Genomic DNA, 22374 nt, shown 5'->3' on the forward strand with positions numbered 1-22374 from the left:
TATTAATCTATATATATAAAATAAGAGTTTTGTCTGTACATTGCTCAGAATTTGAAAAGAATGGTATTTCTGTATCTGTCATGTCCATAGTAACAAGGAAATGCACTTTTTAATTTTTCCTAATTTCTGTCTGTCTGTCTGTCTGTCTGTCTGTCTGTCTGTCTGTCTGTCTGTCTGTTTGTCTGTATGTATGTACACGCATCACGAGAAAATGGTTGAAGAGAATTTGATGAAAATCGGTATGTGAAGTCGGAGTTTGAGGCACTACAATCTAGGCTATAAATCATTTTATTCAAGCTGAGTGAAATGGTAGTTTAGGGGAAGGCCTAAATTTGAATTCTCAAATATTTATATTATTAGTGGTCTTACCGATAAATATGACATAACTAAAGTTATATAGAATTAAACTTCCGATCATTTATGTCATACATTGTTACCGTACCGCATTGATAACACAGATATTCATGAATTTGTATTTTTTGTTGCCAAGTCCATATCAACGCCGAGCCACGAGAAAATGGGTTAACAGAATTTGATGAAAGTCGGTATATAGAGTCGGGGAATAAGAAACGAGAGTCTACGTTATAAACAATTTTGTTCGCCCTGTATGAAATTGTAGTTTAGGGAAAGGCACCTAAAATTTAATTTTTAAATACCTGTGTTATTGGTCCTATCGAAAAGTACTAACTTACATAACAAAACTTATAGAGAATACAATATCGACCATGTTAAGATGGGTATTTCAGACTCGGAAAAAAGCTAAATGTGAAGGCCTACAATATTGAAAGCGCATAACATTGATTAACAATAACATTATATTGTCCATTGTTTGTGGTGATGTTCTTTGTCTCTTATAGTAGTAGTAGTAGTAGTAGTAGTAGTAGTAGTAGTCTAGTGGTCTAGAATTACAGTTTAGGCATATTCCAAATTATTAGCACCACAATTCACTAAATAACTCAAAATTAAACCCTGAAAAGAGCTGTTTCTTAAAAAGAGATTCTTCCTCTTCACTTTTATTAAATTCTACATTCATTTTATTCAAAATTAGCAGTGAAGAGGGGGTTTCTCCTCTGGCTTGGAGGAAAAAATTGCCGCCAAGTCAGATAGATTTTCTGCTGCCAGTGAAGTGAATTGAGACTTTCCGACTCATTGGATACTCCCAGGGAACAGATTAGTAAAAGGGCATAGTTTTGCCCCGGGATTCTCCACTATTCGATCCCCCCCTCCGAAGAAAGACTAAGAGTGTTCACGAATCAGAGCTGTCTGCGGCTTGGTGATTCCAGCTCTGGAACTTTGGACTGTTAGATCGGCAGCGTAGTACTGTTCGTTACAATTGAGAAAATGTTTGGTTTCTCATTTGATCGAGTATTTCATGTGAAATCATTGCTTTTACTCGCGCCATTCCTACTGACGTCATTGTGATTACCTATGTACATTTCAGTTGGGAGAACCACTAAGACCGTCTTTCTGAGGATGTAAAAAGACAGATGGAGAGTGAGTGTCTGGCATTATAGTGCAATTCCCTAACCTGATTGTGACAAGTGGGCCTACCATTACAATGAAAATTCCCTAACGCAGTCTTCATATGAGAAAATACGTTTGGTGATTTCTCTGTCGCGTTTCCAGGGTAATGTTAAGTGCTATTCAATTTAATACAATCATGCTCACAACGTTTACATTCCCTAACCTAGACTTCTGTATACAATGTAGAATTCCGTATCGAAGCACGGGTACATCAGCTAGTAGACACTAAGACTGATTTTAAATAACTAGCTAAAGTGATTCAACAGTGTTAAATTTATAGTCAGTTTGTGTATCCCAGAACTTTTATTTAAAGATTAACATTGTCTCAATGCATTCTACTTCACACAAGTAGTTATTCTAGTCAAATGGGTACCTTTATGTATTGTTAAACAAGAAAATTTCAAATAACATAATCCAAAATGTTTAAAATTTTTAAAAATATTATTATAATCAGAATTCTTGTTGTAATTAATTAAGGATTTTGACTCGAGAAACGGGCTGATGATGCCCTAAATAAGGGCAAAACATGTCCCAACAATTTGAATCGATGCTAATGTAAAGATTCTACTTGTAAAGAAAAATGAATTGTATTGAAAAGGTGGACCCCTTCAAGAGTGGTTTTGAATAAATGTTATATGACAGCTCAATACGGAACAAGAAAATAAGATTTTGTAAAATACTTGCCTCGGAAAAGAAGAGCAGCTGAAGAGAACAGTTTTTAAATTAAAACGGAACATTGACATGAAACATTTCTTTTTTCAGAAACTTTTTAGAAATGATGAACTATGAAAAACATACACATCACAGATGAACAAAAATGCTGTAGACTAACTTTAACATCTATTTAAATGAGTAGTTAATTGTTTTAAATTGGGTTAGAACATAAGTAGATCCATCTTCCCTTCCCATTTCACTGCCCCACTCAACCCTCCTCACATATTTTAATTTTATCTTTTTTAAATTAATATTGTTTTAAGCATAACAAGGTACTTTTTTAAGATGTTTCCGAGAAGAAGAAAATTCTCTGTAATTTCACCGAGGCAATGTAATGTAGCTGAAGATGTTCCTAAGGAAACATGTCCTTACCAGTAATTAATTTACTTAAAGCAAATTTATATAGTATCAAACAGGTGGAAATTTACTTTTATTGATTTAATGTAAACATTCAGTGTGTCATTACAGTCTGTCCCAAAAGTTTGTTGTACTGTTTTGAAAGTTTGTGAAGAAGACAGTGGATGGTGATAGTATGGGCAGTTGTAGGAATGAGACATCTCTCATACTTAGATTTTGCAAACAATATTGCTATCCTAGCTGAAGCAACAGTAAATCTATGGGGGATGACTACCGAGCTAGGTAGGATGGCCAGTTATGTGGAGCTACGAATAAATTCAGACGAAACAAAAACCATGCATATAAATGGTGAGAAAACCGAGAATTACAGTGCAACAACGTGTGCTGGATGGCATTGACCATTTTACCTGCTTCAACAGTATTAGCTGTAATGCTGGCGATGCAATTGTTGAATTGACACAAAAATTTGAAAAACCTCTGCAGCCTACCAATGATTGTGCTAATAATGGATAAACTTCAGTTAGCACATCCTTAAAGCTAAGACTCTGTGCATCTATTTTTTACCAATAGCATTGTACTCTTGTGAAACGTGGAAGATGTCACTCAAATTATCACACAGGTTCAAATGTTTTTCATATATGTCTGAGGTGGATCTTTAAAATAAGCTACCGTGTCCATGTTACTAATGAAGAAGTTCTGCAAAGAAGTTGGTCCTCATAGCTTACACAATATCATTTCTGAAAGAAGACTAGAGTTTGCGAGGCATTTTCTGCCAATTGACAAAAAGAATCCTAATACCCAGTGGGGTACCGCCAGATGGACGTAGGAAAAGAGAATGGCCATGCAATAGCTGACGCGGAACATTCCAGGAAGATCTTGAGTTAATAGATGTTGGCTGGGAGGAAGTCGAAGGTCTTGCAGCTGACAGGACTTGCTGGAAGAACCTTGTTGCTCAGTATGCTACAGGGATGGGAGGAATTACTAAGTTCCATCCAGAATATTGACTAGGAGGGTCCAAATTCTATTCCTTGCTCTGCTAAGAATTCAAAGTATTAACTTGATCTGTTATGATGTTGCCAGGTCTTATGAGATCAGTTGGGAATGTTTTGTCAGATGGAGGCATGGAAAGGAACTGTTCATTGTACTGTGTGCAAACATTAGTTCATTACTGCTATACACATATCCACAGATATTGCAATAAGACAATATATTTAAACCTCAAATATATGCTACAGGACTGATGACGAAGTTTGTTTTTCTAGCTCCAAAGGCAAGCAGCAATATTTCTGAGTTACTGAATATCCTAATAATAAAACAAGTTCATAGGTCTCAAGGAAAACGTACAGCATCTTTGCATAGATAGCCAGTATGTTTGTTTAATACGCTAATCTGTGTGCTAAATCACGGCAGCCATTTGCAACATTCTGGAATTATATTAAATGGCTCAGCAGTATGGGTACTATATTTCCATCTGTCTGTAAATTATTTTATTTGTTTGCTGATCAATAAAATTTATTTATTGGCAACCTGTGTTTTGGAACTACCTTACTTCTTTTAATTGGTGTTGGATTGGTGTGTAATTTTTTCCTTTTAACCATTTTTACAGAACTTTGTGTCCATGTGTTTACCCTATTGACGACTGAAGAAGAGGTCCAGATAATATTTATTAAACCATGGACTATTTTTGGGAAGAAATATCGGATATATCTGTCTCCAAAATAGTGAAATGGGGTGCTGCTGGTGGCATGATATTTGGTGGTGTAGTGCCATACATTCCTCAGTATAAGGAGATTAGGAGAACAGAAGATGCAGAAGGGTTTTCTCTGTTTGTGTGTCTGGCTCTTCTTATTGCCAATACACTACGTATTTTATTCTGGTAAGTTTTTAAGAACTTCTTAGATTATTTTCTCAAAATTAATTATTTAATTACGGTAAATAGCTTTATTTTTTTGAAAAAGATGACTTAATCATATCTGTTATGATTTTATTGTTCTGCGTACTAGGCTCGCTGAAAAGTTTTTTCTCATCCTGGTACTTTATGTGTAAGAATAACAACTAAACAAAAAAAAGTTCTTCACAATCAGGATATATTTTTCCAGTGATTTTCATCCATTTCTCTGTCAGCGTTGAAATTTGTTGATTCTATTAATCCTTAGATTTGAAAAATAATAGAATACCTGGTACAAAAATATCAGTTTGGGAAAACAAAAATGCTTACTTTCAAAAGCAATGACATGCTAAATAATTAGCCGTTAGAACAAACTAACTTCTTTAGTTCTCTTCGCTACTACATATCATTTGACAGCAATACAGATATCAATATCAACATTGCAAAATTTAACAAAACCATGGGTACTGGTACTATAAATTCAGTAACAAAACCATTCTTAGTCCAAAGAAACATAAGATTACATTACAGAACACTAGTCAGACCATTTCTCTTGTACGGCAGTGAAGCATGGACAGTCAAGAAAAGAGATGAACCCTGAATCACTGCTGCTGAAATGAGATTCATGAGATACACAGCAGGATGCAGACCATGGAATCACAAGAGAAACAACGATGTAATGGAAGAACTGAAGATGGAACCCATTTTAAAATTCTTAGGAAGATACCGGAAGAACTTGAAGGACAATGTTAACAGAATGGGAAGGGAAAGAATCCCAAAGCTAATCTTATGGTACCAGCCTACAGGAAGTTGCTCTATTGGATACGCAGCTAAGAGATAGATGGTACCGTAACAGGCCACTTGACCTACTTCCTGTTTGATGAAGAAGATGAGGGAGTTGAAGACCTAACAGGTATTTAATCAGGTGTCCATATTCAGAGTTATCAAATTGCCATGGACTGGACTAAAACACAGGTATTGAGTGAGTTGGCTATGCGTTTAGGGGTGCGCAGCTGTGAGCTTGCCTTCGAAAGATAGTGGTTCGAGCCCCACTTTCGGTAGCCCCGAAGATGGTTTTCCGTGATTTCCCATTTTCACACCAGGCAAATTCTGGGACTGTACCTTAATTAAGGCTATGGTCACTTACTTCCCACTCCTAGCCCTTCCCTATCTCGTTGTTGCCATAAGACCTATCTGTGTCGGTGCGACGTAAAAAAGAAAAAAAAAACAGGTATCAGGCACAATACAATATCTGTGTTATATGCTGGATGAGTATGCATTTGTATTCTAATAAATTCCTTGAATTCTGTGGAGTTAATCTTGCTTGATTTGTTGGAGCATTTTCCTGCTGCAGTTTAACTCACATTTTATTGCTTGTCTGGATTTGATGAAATTTCAAAAGTGCTTTTCAATTCAGGAAAAGAGACATAACCCAAGTCATATGATGCTCCTGATGATATAAAAACCATCATAGTTATTTATGTCATAAGGGCCAAAAGTGTGTTTAATGTATGCATTGAGATGTTATATTTTAAAACAAATATGTGAAACGCTTTTGGCTATGTAACGTACAAAATTTAAATTTAATTCTATGTTGAGTTTTTATTTTTACTTAAATAATATTTGGTGGCAAATTGGGGACGATAATTAACAAAGTGAAACTTTATTTGAAGAAATTGCTCCCATTAAATGAAGAAAGAAATGTGCCTGGTGGAATGAAGAATGTAACTGTGCAATTCAAGAAAGACATGGTTATCTGACTAACAACGGAAAACCAAAAAATCCCGCGAAGAACTCATGAATGCCAGAAGACGAACAGCCAAATAAATTATAAAAAACACCCACCAAATACCTTAGAAGAAGCATTTAGTCAACATAAAACAAGGGATTATTACAAAACATTCCAACAGTATCAATCAAAATACACTCCACCTACATTTGTGATGAAAAATAGAAATGGGGAAATGGCACTCAATCATAGGGATAATGCTAAAATTATGGCCAACTATTTTAAAGAATTACTTACCTGTGAAGATCCAAAAGAAAAATTCCATTTTGATCCTTCCCTAAAAAATAAAACTCCACTGGAAAAGATTATAGCGCCAACTTATGATGAAGTGATCAAAGCAATAAATTCTCTCAAGAACTACAAAGCAGCAGGAGAGAATCAATTGGTAGCAGAACAGTGGAAGAATGAAAATAAACAAACTCTTCAAAATTTACTTTAAAATATCATAGACATCTGGAAAACTGAAGAAATGCCTGAGGAATGGACTACAACAATAATCCAGCCACTGCACGAAAAGGATGATAGATCAGATCCCAGTAATTATCGGGGTATATCTCTGCTTGATGTTGCTTGTACATTGTTATCTAAAATTATATATACAAGAATTCAGGCACAACTTGACCTGGAACTGGGAGAATATCAGGGAGTATTTTGACCAGTACGAAGCTGTCGCGATCAAATCATCAGTCTCAAGTGGAACCACCATACAGTTCGGAAGAAGAGATTAATCATCACTTTTGTTGATTTCATAAAGCTTATGACAGTATTCATCGTGAGTCACTACTGAAAGTCCATAAAGAATTTTGTTTACACCAAAAACTCATCACTCTTAAGAATACTAAGCCGAAAGTCAACTTTAGAGGTGAATTGTCTGAGCCATTTGGAATCCACACTGGACTTTGACAGAGAGATGGACTTTCGCCATTATTGTTTAACTGTGCTCTGGAGAAAGTCATGTGAGAATGGGTAAAGAAATGTCATTCAAACACCAAGGTAAGCAGAAATACTAAACTTAATTGCCTAGCATTTGCAGACGATCTTGCATTACTAGCAAGTAGTGTGGAAGAAGCTAAATTTGAAATTGAAGAATTCGAGAAAAGTGCTGCAAAAATCGCACTGCAAATCTCACTTGAAAAGACTGAAATGATGCCGACCTTCAGAATTGAAAGACCAGCCATTCACCTCGACAATGGCAAACAAATTAAGATTGTGGATAAGTTCAAATAACTTGGGGAAATTATAATCTGGAACACAAAAGAGAAAACATTGATTGACAGCAGAACTTCTAAACTGAAAACAGCACAGCGAATCACCTGGCCTACTTATTAAAAAAAGGCTCTCTCCATGAATGCTAAATTTCGACATTACAATACAGTTGTAAAACCCGAAGCAACTTATGCTAGTGAAACACTCTTCAAGTTGAACACTAAATTAACAATCGATAAATTGCAGAAAGTAGATAGAAACACCAAGTTGATGGCCAATGGAGATTATTACCTAATAAAGTGGTATATCGTGAAAGTGAATCAATAATAGATACAATGCGGAAAAGTGGAATTGCCTTTTTGGTCATATTTTCAGACTGCCAGAAACCTGACTCATGAAGCAGTTATTTAGTTACTCCTGGAAAAACAAAACAAAGAACACTTAGTTCACAGAGATCATAAATGAGAATTAAATTTATCAATGTTCCAAATTGAAGGTAGAGAAGAGAATTCTAAGGAATAAACACTTGTGATTCAAACTCGTAACATTTGAACGAAGGAAGTACATCATGACTGACAACCAAAGGGCAGCCAGGTCCAACAGGATGAAGAAGTTTTGGGAGCGGAATGAGAAACTGAAAAGCTGACTCTATTTAATACTATTAGACTTTAATGTATATGACTGATTAAAGTGCTCCAACTATTTAAAAAAGTATATATATTAAGATGAACATATAATGATGATCAGTTGAGGGCCCACCATTCAAACAGTCAACTTAACTCATCCACATGTTGCAGTGAGGACATCTGATAAGTATCTAAGTACTGTTTTATATGCACTGAAAAACGTTTCTTATTGTAGGCCTGTTTGTATGTTGGTAGAAGTTGAGGATAGTAAGTAACCAGTATCATAAAATTCCACTTTTCACGTCATTTTGAAGAATGTAAACATGTGAGACTCAACAGTTTCAGATGAGGAGGTTGGAGAAAAGCTAGAGATATGTGCTAACAACAGGCCAGTTAGGAAGACAGCCGGTGAGGGTAAGTGCGCGAGTGAGAAAGCAGAACAGTGGAAGCAAGAACGCTGACTTCCCCTTCTCGCTTGGTGTTGTGGCGATGTACAGTTGCCCTGAAATTTGTTGTAACTGACATGTAACACTTTGCAGATTTTCAGTTAGCAGAATTCCCTTCCAGCTGTAAATTACAGACATACCTAGCCAAAAAAAAAATTATTTAGAAGTGTTACGGATGATAGATTTAAGGAGAACATAATTTAACCCCAAAGGTAAATACTATACAGTCTTCATAGATTTTACAAAGGTATTCGATATATTGGACAGGAACATACTGATGAATAAACTGGACTCCAATAGAAAATAGGAAGATGAAAAATTCATAGAAAATAAAAAAATAGAACTGGTAAATTCATTCAAATACTTAGGACTAACTCTACAGACATCAGGAGTATCATACAGGATCCACATCAGGGAAAGAGCTACTACTGCAATCTATTTATTTATTTAGTGTATGAGTACAATATTATATACAATATGTACAACAACCATCTCAAGTTCATAACTAGAGTTCCATATCAGTTGAGAGCCAGAAGAGCTTCACTTGAGATACAGTGTAAGTCCTCTATAGAGCCTGTATAAGCATGCAAAGGACACTGTAATGCAATGTGATCCACTGTCTGCTCCTTTTCTCCGCAGTCACATTGCGGTGATGTCTTTCATCCCCATTTGAAGAGAGTGGCTCCACATCTACGTTGGTCAGTCCTAATTCGGTTTAGCATCCTCTACTACCGCCTGGAAAGGAAAAATCCATGTGGGCACTTGCAGGGGTTCTCAATGATGTGATGATGTGGTAACGAGGATTGCTGTTGCCATTGTTCTTTCCAGGCATCCGATACATTAAAGGAGGTATCCTGTAGATTCATTGCAATACGCCAAGAAGGGTGCCTGTATTTCAGTCGTTTAGCTGGAGAAGCTGCTATGTCAGAATGAATAGGGAGGTGAGAATTGTTTTCTATTTTCTTCCATAAGTTAAGCAGTGACTGTGATCTTTTTAGGGATGGAGGTGGTATGTGGCTTAGGGTTGAAAGCCAGTGTGTGTTATTTGGTCAGATGCACCCTGTAGTGATACGCATTGCTTGGTTCAGCTGGGTGTCTACTAGTCCACTGTGTGCACTGTTGAGCAGCAATATTCAACAATGGAATAAGAAAGTGCAAGAGCAGTGGATCTGAGGATTTGAGCATTAGCACCCCAGGATGTACTCGCCAGCTTTTGAAGGATGTTATTCCTAATCTTGATCTTGGCTGACACATTGCAGAGGTGATTCTTGTAGGTCAAGGACCTGTCCAGAGTGACTCCCAGGTATTTTGGGTTGCTACAATACTGTAGATTCTCTCCTCTGAATGGTATGGTTGATTTGTACCCAACACTTCTATTCTGCAGGTGGAAGGTAGTCACAGCAGTTTTCTGAGGGTTTAGTCTAAGGTTTTCTGACGAAAGTAACTGTCTAGAATCTTTATGTCTGATGTAAGCAACTCAGATTCATCGAAGCGTTGGTGTTGGGCGATCAATGCGATGTCATCTGCGTAGATGGATTTTCTGCAATAAGAGCCATGTATGATCTCAAGACTATAATGAAGCTCTCTCTAAATACAGCTATGACTATGTTCAAAGCTAAAATAGTACCAATTATCACGTACGGCTTGGAACTAATCTGAGAATTCCTAACTATCAATGATCTAGAGACAATAGAAAAAGTAAAAGCCCGCTTCCTAAAAAGAGCCCTCGGAATAGCAAAAAACGCATCCTCAAGGCTTGCATATGAACTTGCAAGAGAAACCTTCTTCGTTGAAGACTTGAGATGTCACTTAATGCTGCCATCAACCAGTCAAGAAAGGAAACTACTGACCTTCCGACGAGACAAGTGGATGAAAATAGAAGAAAATTTATACTCTACAGACACCATGATAGATAGAGGATGGACAAAAGAACTCCACGACATGCGTTCTGCACTGACATATTTCTACTCTACAGACGCCATAATAGATAGAGTATGGACAAAAGAAAACCACGACATGCGTTCTGCACTGACAAGGCTGGCGATACATGGATTCCACCACAGAATATGCAAGAATACGAAATACCATGAACACAACAAAGACTGTCTATGTAGTTTGTGTGATTAGTTCTGTGACAAATATCACTTCTCCTGGTGCAAGAATCGCAAGGGAACCCTACTAGATTATAGCAGAGACTAAACACCCACAGTTCTCTATGTACATTTGTATGCTATTATTAATTAATAATAATAATGCTCGTGTTTGTACATTGTCTCACGGTGTGGAATGTTCCTATTCACTAGCCAGGAGATCATAGTCACTTTCCGTGAGCTGGAGGTTGGAGCATGATCTACTTCCTTGTTGTGATATGACGTGTTGTCAATCACGAGAAAACTGTGAGGTGGAAGATTAGGAATAAGCAAATCTTTCACCCACTTAAAAACATTGTCACATTCATGTCATCGTGGTAGTATCCACTCTTGCTGCCAGACTTTCAGATCAGCAGGAATTTCTTGATGACACCCATTTCCCCGCCAGCATGTACAACAATAAGTCTTTTTCCTTTTAACATGGGCGCTGATATACCGGATATTAAGTTATCAGACCAGCCTTGCTGGATATATGGGACGTATGTATATAAGTTTCATCCTTGTCCCGGTACATTCTAGGCCTATCTTCCACCTGGTACTGGGCAATTTTTTTCAAATAAACAATTTTTTGTATGTTTCGCTTTTCCATTAGGATGCACTTTTTAATGTTAGTTTATTCCCAACGATATCCTAATGATTGAAGGATTCGCTTGACACTAGTATTGGATCCTTTGAACTTTAAGTCTTTCTCTAACTTTGCACGAATTCTGGAAACTGTAGGTAAACATTTTTCAACCAAATAAAATTGTTAACAATACAGTGTACGACTCCTTCGCCACAGTCGTCCAGTCCAGTAACATTCTTTTTGCATATTCTTCTTTTGTTTGGTGTTTCAAACGGACTATCCATAGGTTTTCATAATTCTGTCGCTTTTAGTTTTTCGCTCTTAATCCGTGCCACAGAACTTTCTGACACTCCAACAGCTGCTGCTACCGTACTCTTTCCTGCACTTTCTTACAATCTATCACAAACTTTTCTTCCATTGCCTCGCTTTCAATAAAGTCTATAATGTTCAAAATTGCTGCACGAGTCTGACCTAACGACACCACTAACCACAGTTACAAGACAATGAGAAATTAGAAAGCAACCTGCAACAGCTGAGTGTAAACTTATGCACTGAAGTGTCCTTGTAGCAGGAGTTCTGTTAGGAAGGGATGCGCTACGCTGGATCATCCGAAGTGCGCATGCGCAACCAGACATCTTCCTAGCTGACCCGATCTCTACAGGAGCTTACATGGATTGCTTAGAAATTAGATCATTACCATATGTGGTTATAGATTCAGATAATTTCCTTTCCTCCTGTCAAAGTCTATATTTTTTAAAATAAAAAGAGACAAATCATGTACTACTACTACGACTACGACTACTACTATCCAGAAGTTGAATTTGTAACATTTTCCTTGTCTGTTTTCTTTTTTGTATTGAGAAAAATAATATTGCTCTGTAATGGAATTAATACCACTTTTGCCTGAGGAAATATTGTAACATTTTTTGCTATTGAAAATCTCTACTAAATTGTTGTGTAATTCGGTATATACTTTTCTTTTGTTAGGTTTGGAAGAAGATATGAACTTCCTCTGCTGGTTCAGAGTATTGTCATGATAGTAACAATGTTTATGATGGTGCGATTATGCGTGAATATAAAAAACAAGAACCAGATCATCCGTGGTCGAGAGCGAATATTTACAGGTATAGTTTGATTGATTTTAGGTGCTTATTGGTATAGCGGTATTAGTTTTCCTTTCTGAGAGAGCAGTAAACTTTATAGATATCAGTTATATTTGCTTAATAGCAATAAACAGCATCTGAATGTTGATGACTTAAAAGTACCAATGCTATTGAGATGAATTTTCATTTAAAGAAACTGTGTGAAATTTGTCTAAGAATCCCAAAAAGTGTATGGAAATATCAGTGAATCATTCCTACAGTCTTTAACATAATATGAAATTCACTTTGCCTTGGTTATTTGTGGGTAGTACCTGTCATATACAATCTGGAGGATATGAAAAATCTGTATGATTGTTTGTGCCATTGTTTGTTACATACCCTTGCTCGTATCTAATTGAGAGGCAAGGAAAAGGAGAAGTACTTGAGCTTTTGTACTGAATCCTGTCTGGTCTAAGTTTTCTGGTGTCCAATGACTCTTCCCATGATTATTTCCAAAATGTTATTGTACTGTATATGAATTCAAGCCAAATACTTTGACACATGAATTGGCTTGTAATGATAGACTTCACAGTCTGGTGATGAATACTATGAATGGTAGATACACTTTTGGGTCTGATACCTAAAATACAGTATTAGGCTTTAGATCCTAATTCAAACCTCATGACTTAATCTTAAATGGTTAATTACCGTAACTTGCTGACTGGGTGATTGTGCTGTCCCCAACTTCTCTGCAGCTCATACATCGCACACAACACTATGATTCTATTACAAACAACACTATCATCCACTATAATAACACGCAGTTTCTTTTTCACAGCAGATGCCATCCATCTTTTCAGAGGGACTAGAATGTCAAGTCCATCATTACAAGTCAAATTATTATTTCATCTGATCGCATGGCAGTGGGAGTAAAAGTGCTTTTTCTCTTAAATCTTGTCTTTCACTGTTGAAATTATCTTGAGGTAATAAGAATTCCTACTTTGGCTTTGTGGTTATCAGAGATTTTTGGAATACCATTAGTACTATAATCCATAAAATAATGAGCAAACATCATACCTTCTTCTTGGTATTAGGTATTGCAGACTTGTTGAGCTCAAAGTAATCTGTCATAATTACGGTGTTCTTATGTCATCAGTACTGTGAAGTTTTACATATTATTGACAAAGGATAAATCCTCAAGTTTTCTTGATTCATTACATTTACTCAAGTCATCTTCTTTCTTCTTCAGTGGTTTTTCCTAAAAACTAGCTTCCTCTGCAGATCAGTGATAGAGTGTCGGCCTTCTGATCTGAAGATTGTGGATTCAAACCTGGCAGAGGTAGTTTGATTTTTGAAGGGTGGAAAAAAGTACATTCAGTTCTCCCCATTGTATGATGCTAGCATGTGAAAGATGATCTCTGGTGACACATTTTGTGTTCATCCAACAAAATTAATTAAAACTCAGCTGTAGACACCCAAGATAGATTCGGTTTACTCTGCCATCGAGTAGGCTTAGAGTAAAACGAGACATTGAAATTGGCAAGCAGGCAGTCAGATGGCATCAAATTGAAATGCCTGCACATAGTAGCTGAGACCATATGATTATTCATAATCATCACCCATTTCCCTCGTCCAGCTTGGGATATTTATGACACCTTTCCATCTTTCTCTATCCAGCCGTCATTGTTCCTCCTTAACTATGTTCCAAAATACCTTTTTTCTAATTATACTATTATCGATCATTTTCAACCAGCTTAGTTGGGGTGTACCAAAGCTTAGATCCGGTCGGATGGCAACCTTTTAATTTTCCAGATGTTCTGAATGGTCTCAGTGAGCGTATTCACTGCCTTGTTACCGGCATACTTCCAGAGTTCAGCCACAATGGAGCCCTCTCCAGTTGCGTTGTTGTTCTTGGGTACTGGATAATTTGACCAACTTCTTTGCTAAAGGAGGCAATTAGTTTGGGTTTGGTGTCATTTGCTGGTAGTCTTCACTGGGTTGATTACAGTTCTTATAGTACTCGGCTAGGGGATGGCAGTTGTCCATGTTGTTGTAAACCAGCTTTCCCTGTGAGTCTCTGAAGTCAAGGCTTGGTGGAGTGTATTTACTGAGATTCTGATTGAATCTTCTGCAAATTTCTTGTGTTTATTTTAGTGAAACTTTCTTTGATCTAGATCAGTTGGTTGTGTGTGAAGGTTCGTTTGATTCTTTGGATTATCTTACCCATGAGTTTGTTTATTTTCAAGAATTTCTTGCTGTTTTCCCTGATCTTCTGGGTGTTCCACCTCAACTATGCTGTTTGTCTTTGGGCTCTTATGTAGTCATCATAGATTTCAGTGAAAGTGCAGGGGGAGAGGGTTAGTTCACCTGCTGTCTGGACTCTTCAGTTGGTCCCATTTACTGAGATCTGTGTTGTTCAACCTTTGACTTACTTCCTGGTTGTTCTTAAGTCATTCTTGTCGAATTTGATTGTCCTGTGGACTTTGTGCTGCCGCTGTTTTTGGATAGATGTCTCAGTTTGTGTTTATGATCCAGATCCATGTTGGCACCTCTTAGTTACCCGAAGGCTCTGGATTTGATTCCTGGCCAGGTCAGGGATTTTTACCTGGATCTGAGGGCTGGTTTGAGGTTCACTTTGTGATTACAATTGAGGAGGAGCTATCTGATGGTAAGATAGTGGGCCTGGTTTAGAAAGCCAAGAATAAACAGCCGAGGGGATTTGTTATGCCGATCACATGACACCTCGTAATCTCCAGAGCTGAGCAGCGGTCATTTGGTAAGTCATGACGCTTCGAAGCTGTTGCGTCATGGTGTTTTGGTATATATATATATATATAACAATTATTTATTCAATGGTTATTTACAGAAAATTAATGTTTTTGTTGGTTTAGAATGTCTCTCATCCACATTTCTCCACCCCGTCTTTCATTCAGAATGTTCTGTTGTCACATTCTTCCTTCTGCCCTTCTTCATGACTGCGTACACTCTTATAGAAAGGTGTCCCCATGTCTTTTCACTTTCTCCATCGGATTCTGTACTTCTTTTGATCTCCTTGGCCGAAGTTTCGTTCCTGCACTGGTATTGCAGTAGACCTGTTGTCCTAATGTTCTTGTATATTTGGCAGTACTGGGCTCTGTCAGTCTTACTGAATTTTATTTTTAAGAAGGAAGCTATTCTTTTCAGTTAATGTAACTTAAAACTTTTCAGTCTATTGAAAGCACTAATTATAACACTATAACTTACCTGTACAATAATACTCACTGTTAAACAATGATGTTCTTGTCAGCCAGGTGAGAGAAAGACATGTTGAAATGTATGCTGCCTGCCACAAAGACCACTTACCATATTGTCTTGCATAATTAACACACTTTTTTGACGAAAAATACAGGCAAAAACTTCGAATGTGTAAATTATTCAAGGAATTCAGATATTTAAAAAATCTAAATTCATTTACATTTAAAAGATACATCAAATATAATATACACACAATTGGTTCAACTCATTTGTACTGAGTTCGATAGCTGCAGTCGCTTAAGTGCAGCCAGTATCCAGTATTCGGGAAAGTGGTTTCGAACCACACTGTTGGCAGCCCTGGAGATGGTTTTCCGTGGTTTCCCATTTTCACACCAGGCATTGCCGCCATAAGACCTATCTGTGTCAGTGCGACGTAAAGCAACTTGCAACTCATTTATGGTTATTGTCATTTGGCGTAAAATTCCAGCGTAAGATTTTTCTGAAAAGTCAAGTAGGGTACATCAAGTAAGTTGGATGTGTGGGTTTGAAGTACTGACACTGGAAAATATTTTTCCCGTTATGAGCTGACAATATGACCTAAAGTGAAATAAACATAATATAATACATGTAAGTACATAATAATGACATACCAGCAAAAAATAAAACTGTCATACACGAGAAGGGCCCGGCATCAAAGGAGGGACCCTGCTAGATTTCCCCAAACCATTCGTATCCAATCTTGTACGAGTGAGGTATCCAATCTTGTATGAGTGACGTGTCCATCCGCCCTTTATCTTGGATACGAACATGGATCCCTCGTGGAAATTGTACTTTAGGCATTGTTTTTCATTTTAGAACATCGTAAGGTGGAAGCTTTCAGCAATCACCTGTTACAGCAAGTATTGCAGTACATTGTTTTATACTTCCATTAGTGCGTACGACAACACTCGATGTCCCTTTCTTATTGATTGTTTGATTTTGTGCCATATGGAAACAATTGACGTCTGACCTGCGGTTTCTATTTGGCAGAGCAAATATTCTTTCACTTTGCACTTCTCAATCAACAAGCGATGAAAATCAATTACTTTTTGGTTGAAATCATTCTGCATTTTTTTTGGAATAATGTTGTTCTTCGTCGAAGAGAAAGTCCATTTCTCTTCATAAAATTAATCATCCAGCCTTGGCTAACCTTCAGATCTGAGACACTGATTTCATGTGCAACATCTATTTCTCGTCGTTTAAAATACAGCATTTTGTGATAAACGGCATATTCACCATTGCGTTTACAACAAAATAATATATTTAAGCAGATCCTCCTATACTTGTGTGAACTTGCCGCTGTTTGGTCCACGAAATGCTATGCGAGACTTGTTGGTCGCTTGATGTGCACCTCTCTGTTACCGCGGATGTGCACGTTGCATTCGGACTATTCTATCCTCTTTGATTTGGACACTGAATACTTGCGGCCTGCTGCCCTATTCCCATATGTTTCGGCGTTTATATGATGCAGTATTACTCGAATACTTGCTCACTGTGGACTAACAAACAATTTTGAAATCACAGAAAACGCATGTCCCGTGTCGGAAACACTCGTAAAATATGTTTATACCAGACTGGAATAGAGCGTCACTAGTCACTTCAGCGTTGATTCTCTCACTGAACTAGTGCAGTGGTATTTCCTACCAGCTGATAATAGCATGTTGCCCAGTATTTAGAATGCCTGGTTTTGCAATAGGAAGGCTGCTACCTGAGTATAGTTCAGTTTTTATGAGTTTCGACTTGACATTTGAGCGCTGCCTTTTGGCGGAGGCTAAGTGAATTAATAAACAGCCAATCGTAGGCAGCCGATCACTCCGATAGAGCGCATTAGACTCGAGTTCCGGTTACCAGTGTTGTGGATATGTTGTTTACTGTAACCACGTTCTACCAGCTGTGTGTCGTATTGTGCTCAGTTCTTTTCGTGGTCGTTGTCAGTTCCCTCAGTCATTCTTGACAAAGTACCAACAATGGTGGCTAGGAATAATGAGTTAATTGAGCGGTTGAATGAGGACAATATTTCGATTCGTGATGACATGGGGAAGCGGGTGGGGGGGAATCTCATGCATCTTGTGAAACAAAACAAGGCATAGTACACAGTTTACGTGGTGGATGAAAGAGTCAGGAGGCGTGGACATAAAGTTGTTTGCCACTCAGAAATGAGTGGTGTATTCCCTTTGTAAGACTTTTTCCTTCCTTAGGAGAAATTGTATGTATCAGCAACGTGAGCTCTTCTAGATGGTGAATAGAAATTTCATTTCATTTTCTTGTGTTTTATCTGTTCGAGCATTGATCTATCTTTATAGCCTTATCCTAAATATATTATGCGTTATTGTTAATCTTATGTGAGTTATGGATGTTGCTCCAAAGAACAATTGATTCTGGACTTATGTTAGAGTATTTACATTTCAGTACGTGTTATGTGTCGTGAATCAGCTGTTTGTTATGTGTCGTGAATCAGCTGTTTGTACTCATAACAGTTTGGCACCAATGTCTGACTTCTGGTTAACTGTCAAGTCGAAACTCATAGAAACGGAACTATAGTTGACACCTTTATTTCGAAACGCGTCTGGAGCTGCGTGATGATGTCATATATGTGAACATTTCTTTTTCTCAACTCTGCACTAAAAAATATTGGGGTGCCTAAATTATGCAAGGGCATTAATTATGCGAGAAAATGCGGTATGGATGTGAACTCATCTGTTAGCACCCTCTTGTTAAATCATGTTGTTTATGCTGTTTGTACAAAATTAGTGTTCCCTGTGCTTCTTTCCTTGGAATTGTAGGGTGGTTATCCACAGGTTATTGTCATTTCCACCTTTATAAATATAGGTTACCAGGAGATTATTACTTTAAAAGAATACGAATGAACCAATCTATATCTAGAATTATTTCTGCTTATTAATCTTCCTGTATGGTGTACATGTTAAGTGGATTTTTTTCTATTTATGGAAACCTAGCCTTTTGCTACTAACCCCCATTAAAAAACTTAAGTTTCAAAAGTTATCTTCTGAGCTTTCCTACAAGTTTTCCCAGACTACCATCCCAATTAACATACATTTACAGGAGATTCCAAATACCAATTTTCACATCTGTAACATGTTACATTTTTGAGATATATTGTAGATATACTCATTTAAAAATTCACCCCCTTTGTCACTCCTGTTTACCCCCTCTCAAGTAGATTTTCCAGAAAAAAAAAAAAGTTTCTTTATTTTTAAAGGAGATTCCAAATACCAATTTTCATGATTGTAACATCATCAGTTTTTGAGATATAAGTATCCCCATAAAACCCCTTATTGGAGAACTTAAATGGGTATTTTTAATCTCTTTTAAAAAATGAAGTAACACTTTTTTTTTGTTTCGGAAAAGCCCTTTTTCACCCCTCACCCCCAGTTAAGAGGATTTTTCCCAAAACAAAAAAATACGGGTTTTGTTATTTTTAAAGGAGATACCAAATACCAATTTTCACGTTTTTAAACTGTTAAGGTTTTGAGATATAAATACACCCATTTTAAAACTTCAACCCCTGTTTCACCCCCTAAGTGAAGGAATATCCAAAAATCCTTTCTTAATGAGCACCTGCACTGTAATATAAATGTTTCTGCAAAATTTCATTTCTTTATGTCCAGCTTGGCGATGATGAATCAGTCAGTCAGGACGTGTTATTTTATACTGTATATATGTAGATTATTACACGTATTCCGCCTAGGAATGTTAGATGGGGATTGCCGTAACGTTGAAGTTCGGGGGGGGGGGAGATTTATAGCAACACATCAGGAGAACTTTCCTTATATCTAATAACTCGCTGTTGTTGCTTCAAGTTGTCTTGCCAATTGTACAGCCTTATTAAGATCAAAATTGTCTATCATTTGTAGTTTCTCTGAAAGAGCCTGATCCAAGACACGTACAACAATCAGATCTCTAATTAAACTGTCTGTCAAATTTTCAAACTGACATTGGTCAGCTAAGCTATAAAGATCATTAATGAAAGAATCTATAGATTAGCTCTCCATCTGTCTTCTTTTGAAAAATTTAGCTCTAAGATACACAGTATTTGTCTTAAATACAAGAAACTTTATAAACTCATCCTTGACCTTGTTGTATCTTCAACTATCTGCCTCATTCAAACTGAAGGACTTCACCCTCTTCTCCTAAACACTATAATAGCATACTGACTTGTTCCTCCTCATCCCTGTACTTCAATCCGGACAAAGCTCTAAAACATTCAAACCTTCTAATCCATCGGGCCAATCTGACCTTTCTTTAAAGTTAAATATCTCAGGAGGGGAGACTTGGTAACACCTGGTAGCTTCCATTCGAGTAGTGAGATTTTTCATTTGATTGAATAGGCCAGACGGGTCATAAACAACACTCATAAAACACCTGATATCACATAATGTTGAGCATATCAGTTAATGAACTCTAGTCTTTTAACATAACTGGTTTAATTCATACTACACATAACCCAACATCAACAGTACCAAGATATTTGCCATAATCAATATTTCGATACAACAGTTTTAATCCTCTTAATTGCGGAAACATATTTTCCTGTTGTACAGCAGCTCATTCAGCCAATTTACTAAGCGGAAGAGCATTTTTTAATTTTTCTGTGTCACAGTAATCTGCTGCTTAAGCTATTATTTTTCTGCCCTTACTGTATATAGCCTGTGAGATTTGTTTCCGAGTAGGAGATCTAAGTTGTTCCTGTGATGTACTTGGCCATTGCAGTATGTTTCAAAAGTTTAGTTTTCACCTGTATTTCACTAGATAAATAACAATAGTATTCCAAAGAATGCAATTTTGCCACCAGATGTCTCATAACATGCATAATCAATTCCTTTTTGGTGTTATGCCAATCTGTATCTCAAAGATAACTGAGGTCTACCAATTCAGTACTAGGGAGCTGAAGTATCACTGAAAGTTTTGCATATAGTACATTACTCGAACACCTTTAAACCCTGGGATGTATTAAAACCTTGGCCTACATTAGATCTATGATGAATCAGGACAGACTGAATGATTCATTATTGCCGAATGCCCATCACAGTATTCATTTCATCCCCGAGGTAGTCATAGACCATTTTGTGAAAAAATATTCCCATTGGTTATAGCTTCTCTACCAAATAATGTTATAGGAAATGTGTTGATAATTTTCACCTTGCACATTGCAATCATTATTTTAAAACATGAGTCATAAGTTTTTAACCATCACGAATTGCATGTAAATGATGTTAGCAGCAGAAAATCTCTGTTTTATATTATCTTTGAATGCTGCTGTTACTGTTTGGACAGAAGTCCAATGGAGAATCATTATTAGTTTTGGAGGAAGTAGTTATAATAAAGAATACCACATTGAATAATACTCATTCATAATTCTTCTTCTTTTTCTTATTCTTCTTCATTATCATCATTGTCATTATCATAATCATCATCATTATTGGTGTTCTGCACAATTGTAGGTTCAGTGTTTTATGTCTTGTTCCAATGTTCCCTATCTTGTGCTGTTCTTTTCAAGTCCTTGTAACATTCTCTTTTCAGGTCATCTATGAATTTTGTTTTCCTTCTTCATCCTCTTTTCTTACCTTCCTCAACAGTTCTTTTTGGGCATCCACAACAAACTGTCTTCTCAAATTATGTGCTATCCAGGTCTTTTTCCTTTTGGTCACTGTTCTTATTAAACTTCTCTCTTCCCCTGTTCGAGCTAGAACCTCCTTATTCAAAATATATCACTCTCTTTTAAGCATCCTTCTCCATTACCACATCTCAAATGCTTCCAACTTCACTTTTCTTAATAGTCCTGGCCTCTTTTCTGTTCATTAACACACTGCAAACATAACATTTAGACAGCTGTTTTCTTAACCCTAAGTTCATTCTGCAGTTAGTTAGCAGTCTTTGTTTCTTTCTGAAAGTTTCCTTTGCCATTCCAATCTTTGCTCTTCTTTCCTTTCCAGATCTCCAATCCTCTGTCACAAGAGTGCAAAGATATCTGTTTTCTTAAATCTGTCCTGTCCTCTGGTTGTTGAGGTACAATTTCCATTCTCTCCTCATCTGCAGTTCTCATCCCTCATGTCTTCTGTCCATTGATCTTTTGCCTGTAGGGCTCTCCTCCCTCCCATCCCCCATATCAGTTAGCTTCAACATGGGTATTAATAATTTGTAGACATAGGAGTTGGAAGTTCTGTCTGTGGTTAATGAGAGCTAATAGTATCCTATCTGTAACTCTTTTTTATACATTGCTGGTGTTCAACAGCTAATGAATGTAAATCACCAGTTCCAGAAGACAGTATCAGTCCTTACAGAAGTTTTTATCATTATTAGAGATGTGTTTGTGGTAGAATAAATGTTAGGCCCTTACTGTCACCAGCTATTTATCTGCAAATATTCATGCCTTTATTGCCTGCATTTTTCTTTTCCATGGGAATACTTGCTCCATTGTTGTATTACTAGTAGCTGTTGATGTAAGGAGAGTTCTTGAGAAATGGTATACTATCTGTCATTGTTATTGCTCCAAAGGAGGGTAGTATTCATAGTAATAATGCATGATACTGTATGTTCAGAAAGGGAAAGAGAATAAATATCATGTTTATAAAACCAATTTGAAAGTAGTTACCCTACATTTTTTTTTTTAAATCACTATGATCCTTTTATATACTGTGTATTGCTTTTTATTTATGTACTTGTTAATATTTTCCTAAATCATTACAGTAATATTTGTAAATGTTGATTTAATGAAAATGTCACTTTTTTTCTT

General features: G+C 36.9%; 1 protein-coding gene across 2 annotated transcripts in view; it reads left to right on the forward strand.

Annotated features, from left to right (window-relative positions):
• The window catches only part of LOC136877040 (solute carrier family 66 member 2), an 84956-nt gene that overhangs the window by 11540 nt on the left and 51042 nt on the right, over positions 1–22374 (forward strand). For both annotated transcript variants that reach the window (XM_067150842.2, XM_067150843.2), the window contains exons 2-3: positions 4202–4471; positions 12253–12389. In XM_067150842.2, coding sequence (XP_067006943.2) covers positions 4269–4471; positions 12253–12389 — 340 coding nt within the window. In that variant the 5' untranslated portion in view covers positions 4202–4268. The remainder of the gene's footprint in view (positions 1–4201; positions 4472–12252; positions 12390–22374) is intronic.

Source organism: Anabrus simplex, chromosome 7 (assembly GCF_040414725.1).
Source record: "Anabrus simplex isolate iqAnaSimp1 chromosome 7, ASM4041472v1, whole genome shotgun sequence".
In the NCBI taxonomy this organism is placed as follows: domain Eukaryota; kingdom Metazoa; phylum Arthropoda; class Insecta; order Orthoptera; family Tettigoniidae; genus Anabrus; species Anabrus simplex.